Source organism: Camelina sativa, chromosome 2 (genome assembly GCF_000633955.1).
Source record: "Camelina sativa cultivar DH55 chromosome 2, Cs, whole genome shotgun sequence".
Classification (NCBI taxonomy): domain Eukaryota; kingdom Viridiplantae; phylum Streptophyta; class Magnoliopsida; order Brassicales; family Brassicaceae; genus Camelina; species Camelina sativa.
In genome coordinates, this window is record NC_025686.1 from 23,357,891 (window position 1) to 23,368,339 (window position 10,449).

The 10,449-nt window shown below is 29.1% G+C and overlaps 2 protein-coding genes, 1 long non-coding RNA gene and 1 pseudogene across 4 annotated transcripts in view; 1 reads left to right on the plus strand and 3 right to left on the minus strand.

Annotated features, from left to right (window-relative positions):
* The window catches only part of LOC104733839 (DEAD-box ATP-dependent RNA helicase 42), a 1,611-nt gene extending 1,434 nt beyond the window's left edge, over nt 1-177 (minus strand). The window contains exon 1 of one of the 2 annotated variants that reach the window (XM_010453381.1): nt 7-177. In XM_010453381.1, coding sequence (XP_010451683.1) covers nt 7-31 — 25 coding nt within the window. In that variant the 5' untranslated portion in view covers nt 32-177. The remainder of the gene's footprint in view (nt 1-6) is intronic. The other variant, XM_010453385.1, reaches the window with a different exon arrangement.
* On the minus strand, nt 775-2,289 carry LOC104733850. Its single transcript, XM_010453392.1, has 5 exons — nt 2,230-2,289; nt 1,957-2,093; nt 1,680-1,739; nt 1,351-1,446; nt 775-897 (listed from the first exon to the last, which is right to left on the minus strand). Exons 1-5 carry the CDS (start codon nt 2,252-2,254, stop codon nt 874-876), a joined length of 342 nt encoding a protein of 113 aa, XP_010451694.1. The 5' UTR covers nt 2,255-2,289; the 3' UTR covers nt 775-873.
* Nucleotides 3,434-10,449, plus strand: part of LOC104756163 — a 17,538-nt pseudogene continuing 10,522 nt past the window's right edge.
* Nucleotides 6,949-8,495, minus strand: LOC104733872. Its single transcript, XR_759055.1, has 5 exons — nt 8,347-8,495; nt 8,106-8,230; nt 7,836-7,925; nt 7,506-7,601; nt 6,949-7,038 (listed from the first exon to the last, which is right to left on the minus strand). It is a non-coding gene; the product is annotated as an uncharacterized LOC104733872 (long non-coding RNA).

Sequence of the window (10,449 nt, forward strand, 5' to 3'; positions counted from 1 at the left end):
TTATACCAGAAACTGTGTTGACATTAGTCATCTTCTTTATTTGCTTGGATGAGTCGAGAAATCTCGAAGAAATCTAGGGATTTGTAGGGTTTAATCTCAGGAGTCGAATTTGGGAAGAGAGCATGATTTTAATTTTTTTTTGCACAGACAAGGCAACAAACATATAGGAATTGGTCTTAATTTGAGAAAACAATCTGTAATAAGCCAGACTGGATTACCATAATATTGGGTCCCACACATTTTTATGTGTTTAGGCTAATTTAAGTCACTAAATCCTATCTTTTATGTGCTCTTTTTCTTTGTTTAAACTTTAAACCGTCATGTCTCTGTTTTCTCATGGGCCTTTTTCAAGCAAGCCCAATGTACGTTTTGATCCATGTCTTATTTGTTAAACTCAAAAGATAGTCAATTTACATAAAGTTGATTAACTATTATTAATCTTTTGAGTGACATTTCCTATATATTTAAAAGTAGCCATTGTGGTTGATAATTCTAATTTGTAAGTTATACTAAAAAATGTATTTGTAACTACAGCTTGTTTCGTGAATATAAATCATGGTGGTCTAGCGAGGTAGTATAAGAGATTATCAATTTAATCACAACTTTTCTTATTCAACTTGATTTCTTTTACAAGTTTTCGTTTACTAGTTATAATGTTCGCTTGTTTACTTGCTTGTAAACAACAGTGGGGAAATACTTTGGTTTTAACGTCATAAACGTAATAAAAATGGAAATAACGCTTTTGAATTATTCTTTAATATTTTTAATCTGAATATATCTTATATTATAAATTAGCATTATATTAATAACAATATAAACTTGATATCTCAAAGCATAAATATGTATTCAAATTGGTGTCCATCCTGAATTCATTCACTTTGTTTCCTTGTCAAGCATCTGTCCACACAAAGAAACACCAAATCAGTTTCTTATAACATCAGTAAACTTGGTTTATCTATATCAATATGATTGGTTCAAAAAAATATCAAGATGATAAAACTAGTAAATATGTCCCTCCACATGAAGATCAGTGAAAATACCATACATAATTGAAATATTAGGTATGCTATTGCGGGCTGAAACAGACAGTTTCTTTAGATAAGGTATTCAAGAGCAAATGAAACGTTTTCTAAGTCCACATTCATCCTCCTCTATTTAAATACCCCAACATAAACCATTAACATGCAAAAGTTTTTTTATATATCGCCAATACGTTCAAGCTCATTTATGTCTGACCTTTTGTACCATGCTAACCAACTATGCTTAGAGACTAAGATAGGGAAAATAAGAATATCAATTTATAACACTGAGAATTTATTTTTGCTATAGTATATAGTGGTAGAATGTTACATGCAAAAGAAATGCCTTGCTTCTCATATCTTCGCTATTCTCCGTTAGGTTCTTCATCTTCTTATCTTGGACTTGCATAATTTCATTTTGTTTTTTCTGCAAATACAGAACAAAAGTTCAGTTTTAGGGAGATGAAAACATCCATCATATGCGCAAGAAAATCTTCTGTTTTGAGGTTTTTTCAGAAGAAGCAAAGCTCATTGACATAATAGTATGTTATTTTAGGATCCAACATGATTATGCATTTTATATTTGGTCAATCTATCAACAATTATACAGAAAAACTTAGAACAGAGAGTACAAGGAAAGACCAGAGACTACACACTTACAATGATAAACTTTCTCTCATCCAACTGCTGCTGGATTTTCAACAGCTCATATGATTTGTCCTGAAGAATATAATTACGGAGAAATTACAAAATCAATTTAAGATCAAATCAACTCACAATCAACTTGATTTATATAATTATGAGACTAGTAAAGATTGATTCATGGAGAATCATTTGATTGGGGATTATAATGTCCACTTGATTGAGCATATAGCTACAGTTCTTAACAAAATTCACATGAAAAGTAATAGCGAATACAATTGAACAAGTGAGGAACCTCGTCTAAAGCTTTGGTTACATATGGCGAAGTCTGACTTGAGACTTCTTTGTGATCATCAGGTTTCGGCTTTTGGAAGAAAGATTTGATTTTTTCCTTCGTCTTTTTCATCATGTTCGGTTCTTTCTTTCCATCTTCTGTCAATGTTAAACCATGTGAAACAAAATTGAGACTTGTATACTAGAGTCAAGAAACAAATAAACTAAAAAAACAACATTGATCGTATTTGGAAATTGCACAGTGAAAACTAAAACCTCCAAGAAGAATTTTTACCAGAAAATATATTGGAACTAGTCATCTTCTTTTGCTTTGACAATGATGAGAGAATGAGAGAATGAGAGAAACCGATGCAATCTAGGTATTTATAAGGTTTATATCTCAGAAGTCGAATTTGGTAAAACAAAGTGCATGATGTAAACAAGGCAAGATAACATATAAGGCATAATTTGAAAACATATGTTAAGACCACATGTAATCTCTTACTAATACTATAATATTATTACTTTTAATGCATTTTACTTATATAAATTTTATTTATGATTGTATATCTTCATTGATGAGAGACTCATCAATATAATAATTACTTTTTGTGGTGTTTAATTTGTGTAGTAATTTTATTTTACTAATTTTAAATTAAAAGTTTTCATATATGTTTACATTTTAAATATATTCAATTTTATCAATTAGTCATATTTGTTTATAAAATCTACAATATTAATTTATGTTTATATAAATTATAATAGTATAAATCATCTATTATAAGATATAATTGTAATAATTATTATCTTTTTAACTAATATTAATTCAAAATATTAATCTATAATTTAAAGTCATTCATAATGGAAATAAAGGATATAATTTTTTATTTTATGATTTCTAAGAAAAAATAATAATAATGACATATAAACTATTTAATTCACTTTTTCAAAATAACAAATAATGGTAAATCAAAGTTTAAATATATAGCAAGGTGCAATATACTTTGACAAAAAAAAAACAAAATAACATATTAGACTCAATTATAAAAGTCTATGAACATTTTTAAGCCAAAAGATTTTAAGAAAATATTATATGTTTCATCATTTATTATATACCATATTATACTTATATATAAAAAAGGAAATTTTTGTATTTTATAAAATTTTAGTATAAAGTATTATAACAAATATACATTTTCCTTTTGTATATAACAAATATAATATGGTATATAACAAATATACATTTCCCTTTTGTATATAATAAATATAATATGGTATAAAAATTAAAACTAACTTTTGAGTTTACTAAAAGAAAATGTATATTTGTTATACTATTTTGTAGTAAAATTTTATTATTTAATCTTTTAGTAAAGTTATGTAATTATTTTGTTAATTTTTGTTGTTTATGAAAAATCTTTTGGTTAACGCCGGTCAACATTGGTCAACGTCGGTCAATACCGGTCAACACTGGAGTCCGGCAAAGAAAGTATCAAAATTAGATGGTTATGGTGTTGTACAAATAACTCATGTTTGTTTATGATGTCCGTATGTAATGACAATAGTTCGTATAGTTAATAAAACATTTATATTGTTTACATGTGTGATGATGTGTTGGCCTATACTTGGCATAGCTGCAATAATTTTTACTCTGAAGGACAATTCATTCATGCGGAAAAATAACGTTTCATACTTAGTTGTTATTTTTCTTTTTTGTTCTTTTTACTGTAGGAGTCTGAGAGTCAATTTTCATCAAGTTTATCAACTATTAATATTTTGAGTGACATTTCTAATATATTTAAAATAAATGTTTTAAGTATAGAGAACAAAATTCGAATTAGTTCTTAGAGGTACGGGCACAATCCCCTTAATTTCTTTGTGTAGATATATTGATCCACGACATAGGTACGGGCACAATCCACACTTGTATTTGGTCAGCAAGCGAGAGTACTCAGCCTTTCTTCTTCTGGTAAATTTATAACACAAACCTTGGGAAAAGGGCCATTTCATACCCGTACACACCTCAAAAGTGCGAATTGCTGCCTGTACAAACAAAGAGTGCCAATTTAGACATGTACTCTAATACATTTCTAATTTCATACCTGTACTCACAAAATCGAGCCAATTACAAAGTCCACGTTAACAGATTTAAGTCAACCGTTAGAGATGCTGACTCAGAATCCACGTGTATGCAAAACGACGCCATTTTGATATGTTTTCCTCGCAAAAAAATTTGTGGACATTCCACACTCAGGGAGATTCGAACCCTCAATCTTGAACATTACTAGCATTGGACTTAACCAATTGATCCCACAACAACACTCGGTAAAATCATACAATTATATTGTTATAAACCTAAGGTAGCATCTAAATCGAAGAAAAATGTGGGATATCCACACTCCCGTGGGTCGAACCCGCGTCCTCAGATTTTAATAGCAAAGACGTAACCAATTGATCCAACAACATCACTCGGTTATATCACACAATGTTATCCTTATAAAACGAAAAGAAATCTAAGTCACAATTAAAAAACCAAAATTAATTTTAGTGTAACCAAATAATTTGATTTTATTTTCTCAAAAGTTTTTAATATGAACAGATGTATTAAAGTAGATGTAATCTAAAAAATTTATATTAAAAATATGAATTAATTAATCTAAATTAATTAATCTAAATTTTTTTAGATTAATTATTTTTTTTAGATTAATTTTTAATGAATTAAAGAAAAAAATGAATTAATTTTTTTAGATTAATTAATCTTTGTTTATTAATTATTAATCTTTGTTTGTACAGGCAGCAATTCGCACACTTTTGAGGTGTGTACGGGTATGAAATGGCCCTTTTCCCCACAAACCTTAGTCAATACATTTATTTCTAATTTAAATTTTTAGTAACCGAAGCTGATTTTGAATGATACTAAAGGTTAGACATTGGAGATGGCAAGGAAGTAAATCTCATCAAATGTCCAAGAACACTTCTTCAACGCCAATGCATCACTTACCTTGGTCCGGTACGTACACTTGTTATTAGGTTAGTTGGTTATTGAAAACAAGAATCGATATTAACTTTTGGTTTGTTTCGGTTAACAGAAAGAGAGACAAGCGTACGAAGTGGTGTTTGAAAATGGGAAACTAGTCAACAAAAAAACCAAGAACCTCGTGGAGACCATCGAAGGAACTAAATGGATCTTCACGTTGAGCACGACAAGAAAACTATACGTTGGTCAGAAACCAAAAGGCCGGTTTCAACACTCGAGTTTTCTCTCCGGCGCCGCCATTACTGCCGCCAGTAGAATTGTTTCACAAGACGGAGTTGTAAAAGCCGTTTGGCCATACAGTGGTCATTATCTCCCGACGGAAAAGAATTTTAGAGAATTCATCGGTTTCTTGAGAGAAACCAATGTGGATCTCACTAATGTCAAGGTGATTAAGCTAGTTAAAATTTTTAACTACGTAAATAGTTAAAGTTCGTTATAAAATGTTTTAATTATTTTCTCTTAAATAATTTTGTTATAGATGAATGTGATTGACGATGATAATCAGTTGATCACAAATGATGGAAGCACAAAGCCGTGAAAGTGGTGGTGTCAAAATCGGACGGTTCAGATGAAAAGAACCGCTTTCGTGTAATTGGAGTACTAGAAACGATCCTAGGATCGAGTGTACGGGACTACCCAATAGATATGCAGACGCGGGCGCTTGAACAAGTCAAGTTTTCTCCATGTGTGGTCAAAAGAACGACAAGATTATTGGGCCCAATACCATCGCCAAGGCCCAGTCCAAAGATTTGTGTCTCTCCTAGACTCTCTTGCATGGGTCTTCCATATCCGAGAAACTAACGGGTGTATTCAAAACATAATCTAGGAGGATTTGTGATTTTTTTAAAAATTACCTGTTATTGAATATGAATTGTTCAAAATCATTCAAAATCACTCATAATTCACTGTTATTCAATCAATAATTTGCAAAAATCATAACAAATCCATTGTTATTCAAAACCAAATTCTCTTGTTTTTTAGAAAAACATAATAGTGATTGTGAGAGACTTTGAGTACATTTTTGTAAGGGAAATCCTATTTTTAAAATCTCACCTTCCAGAAGGTGTTTTTGAAGGATTGGTTAAAAAAAAAACAAATTACAAATTGCAAAATTCTGGGTTCTCTCTTCCTTTCTCTATTCTCTTCTCTTCTCTCGTTTATGGGCTCTCTCTCTTCTCCTTTCTCTGTTTTTCTTGTGTGCTAATTATGGGCTTCACGTCTTGTTTTATTGTATTTTATTAGGGTTAGTTGTTCGGTATATATACTCTCGAGATTAGGGTAAAGGCTTCATGATGCAAATTACGGTGGTGTCTGTTCGGATCAAATTGCCAAAAAACCAAAAACCAACCTCTATACACATGAATATGTTCAACGTATTCTTTGTGTTATGCTATATGAACATCTCTCGTTTGGACTTGAGAATCTCTTAAAACCCCACTTAAGTCTCACCAAATCTCATCAAATCACAAACTATTTTTTATTTTCAAAAATAGAAAATAATAATAAATCCATCAAACTACCTTAAAAACTCACCGTAAATCTCCTAAAACCCAGAATATCATAAATCCTCCAAAATCCTCCCAAATTCTCTTTTTTCCTTTCCTAATTTAATCAATTTTTCAAATATTTCCTTTTTTTTTTGCATTGCCCTAATGTTGGGTGATTCTTTAATTAGAGTACAACTTGTACTCATTTATAATTCACATAATTTAATTTTACATGTATTTTTTTTTTAAGGTTTGTAACCTTTTTTATTTACTTGTAACATTTGTACTTTCACATCATTATTTTTCAGATGATATAATGTTAATGTGTACAATTTAATGGTTTTCTTTACTTTACTTGCTTGTAAACAACAGTGGAGAAATACTTTGGTGTTAACGTCATAAATTTAATAAAAATGGAAATAGCCCTTTTGAATCATTATTTATTATTTTTAATCTTAATATAACTTATATTATAATTTAGCATTATATTAATAACAATATAAACTTGATATCTCAAAGCATAAACATGTATTCAAATTGGTGTACATCATGAATTTGTTCCTTTTGTTTCCTTGTCAAGCATCTGTCCACACAAAGAAACACCAAATCAGTTTCTTATGACATAAGTAAACTTGGTTTACCTATATCAATATGATTGGTTCAAAAAATATCAAGGGATTGCAGATGATAAAACTAGTAAATATGTTCTTCCACATGAAGATCAGTAAATACTAAATACCAATAAATAATTGAAACATTAGGTATACTACTCCGGCCTGAAACATACAGTTTCCTCAGATAAAGTATTCAAGAGCAAATGAAACGTTTTTTAAGTCCACATTCCTCCTGCTCTATTTAAATACCCCCAACATAATCATTTACAGGCAAAAGTTCTTTTATATATCGACAACACGTTCAAACTCATTCATGTCCTACCTTTTCTACCATGCTAACCAACTATGCTCAGAGACTAAGGCAGGAAAAATAAGAATATCGATGTATAACACTAGGAATTTATGTTTGCTATAGTATATAGTGGTAGAATGTTACATGCTAAAGAAATGTCTTGCTGTTCACATCTTTGCTCTTCTCCATTAGTTTCTTCATCCGCTTTTCTTTGACTTGAAGATCATCAATTTTTTTCCGCTGCAAATACAGAACAAAAGTTCAGTTTTAGGGAGATGAAAACATCCATCATATGCGCAAGAAAATCTTTTGTTTTGACGTTTTTCAGAAGAAGCAAAGCTCATTGACATAATATAGTATATCATTTTAGGATCCAACATGATTATGCATATTATATTTGGTCAATCTATCAACAATTATACATAAAAACTTAGAACAGAGAGTACAAGGAAAGGCCAGAGACTACACACTTACAAGGATAAACTTTTTCTGATCCAACTGCTGCTGGATAAACTTTCTCTGGTCCAACTTCTGCTGGATTTTGAACAGACCAAATGATAGGTCCTGAAGAAATAACAAAATCAATTTAAGATTAAATCTACTCACAATCAACTTGATTCATATAATTATGAGACTAGTAAAAATTAATTCATGAAGAATCATTTGATTGAGCATATAGCTACAGTTCTTCACAAAATTCGCATGATAAAAGTAAGAGCGAATACAGTTGAACAAGTGAGGAACCTCGTTTAAAGCTTTGGTTAAATATGGCGAAGTCTGACTTGAGTCTTCTTTGTGATGATTAGGTTCATTCTTATGGAAAAAAGATTTGAGTTTTTCCATCGTATTCGGTTTTTCTTTTCCTTCTTCTGTCAATGTTAAACCATGTAAAACAAAAGTTAGAAAACAAATAAACTAAAAACCAATGTTGATCGTATTTAGAAATTACACAGTGAAAACTAAAACCTTCAAGAAGAATTTTTACCAGAAACTATGTTGACACCAGTCTTCTTCTTTTGCTTGGATATTGATGAGAGAATGAGAGAAATTTAGGTATTTATAAAGTTAATATCTCAGAAGTCGAATTTGGGAAAAGAAACTGCATGATTTAAACAAGGCAAGACAACATATAGGACATAATTTGAAAACATATGTAAAGACCACGTGTTATCTCTTATTAAATACTATAATCTTATTATTTTTAATGCATTTTACTTATATAAATTTTATTTATGATTGTATATCTTCATTGATGAGAGACTCATCAATATAATAATTACTTTTTGTGTTCTTTAATTTGTGTAGTAATTTAATTTTACTAATTTTAAATTAAAAGATTTCATATCTGATTACATTTTCAATATATACAATTTTATCAATTAGTCATATTTGTTAATACAATCTACAATATTAATTTATATAGTTATTTATATAAATTATAATAGTATAAATCATCTATTATAAGATATGATTGTAATAACTATACTAATTTTCACTAATTTTAATCAAAAAAATATTAATCTATAATTTAAAGTCATGCATAATGGAAATTATAAGATAGAAAAATTTATTTTATGATTTCTAAAACAAAATAATAATGACATAGAAACTATTTAATTAACTTTTTAAATTATTGTGGAGTTGATTTAGTATAATAATGTAAATAATTATTTAGAAAGTGAGGCATGTGTCTTATAATCTTAGTCTCTTATGTGACACCCACATAAGAGGTTGCTAAGAATTTCTCAAAATAATATTGGATCCCACTTTATATGTTTTATGCTAATTAATTAAAGTCACTAATCCTATCCTATCTTATGTGCTCTTTTTTTAGATTAGACCGCCACGTGACTATTTTCTCATGGGTCTTTATGATGAAACATATGATTAAAATTTATTATATATATATTAATAGATCTAACAATTTCAAAAATAAATTATAGTTTTTGCACTTATAGTTTCTGTTATAGTGAGTTTATTTTAAAAATATGTATTTTTCACTATTTTAATAAACAAAATTCACTTAGTTACTTCAAAATAAATTTAAATAATAGATGAATATATTATTTCATTAAAAATAACAATTTAAATTTATAACTATATAATATATCTGTTTCTTATTTATAATATTATAATATTTTAGAAACTGCTTATTGTATAAAATTTTTTATTTATTAATACAAAACAAATTAAAGTATATAATAATACAAAATCCGCACCGCAAATAATTTACCACCAATCAAACATTATTTTGTACCGCTTATTTTGGAATAACCGCACTTGTCCCACAAATATATTTGTCCCGCATGTACTGCAGTTGAACCGTACCGCACTAGTAAATTTTTTATCCCGCACTACTAAATCTGCGGTTACCATTCGGACCCTGAGAATTCTAATTTGTAAGTTATACATTAAAAAGAAATGTGTTTGTAACTTGTTTTGTGAATAAAAAATGATGGTCGTCTCGTCTAGCGAGTTAGTATTTAAGAGATTAGTTTTTGCGCCCTTCACTTCCATTTTTCGTTAATACGAAAACTATATTTTTAAAAGTAATAGTAATTTCTATATAGAACTGTATATCAAAGATTCCAAACATACAAATTAATTTGAAAGAAAGAAAAAAAAAAAGTAAAATAATGTTACTTGACCATGCATTTAATTAGCTTATGTAATTTAGTTTACACTCTACGTCTCTTGCTCTAAAGGTGTAAAGTCCATGTCGTGTATCTGACTTATCGGTGCAATTTTAGACATCCATTTCAAACTTTGACCTTTTGGTCGTAGGTTAAGCCAAGACAAAAGGGAAGAATGATCTCCTGGTATATATAATATCATTTACTCCTAATATGAAATCGATATTAAGGAATGTGACCAGCTCGTCGACAAAAAGAGAAGAATGAATATTAGTGAATAGCTCATACAAATATGAAATCGATATCCAATATGTGGCTAACTGTAGTATTTTCCATTTTTATAATATCTTAGACTTCATGATCACGCATTATGTAAACGACAGAATAAACGACATATATTTCACCAATGCGAGAACTTTAACATATAAACGACAGAAAAAAAAAAAAAAAAAAAA

Bases quoted from the DNA above. Each gene is read 5' to 3' on its own strand.
- LOC104733850 (XM_010453392.1), bottom strand. From the start codon at position 2,254: ATGACTAGTTCCAATATATTTTCTG. The intron at 1,740-1,956 runs GTTCCTCACTTG...TATATTCTTCAG, and splicing joins TAACCAAAGCTTTAGACGAG to GACAAATCATATGAGCTGTT. The intron at 1,447-1,679 runs GTAAGTGTGTAG...CTGTATTTGCAG, and splicing joins ATGAGAGAAAGTTTATCATT to AAAAAACAAAATGAAATTAT.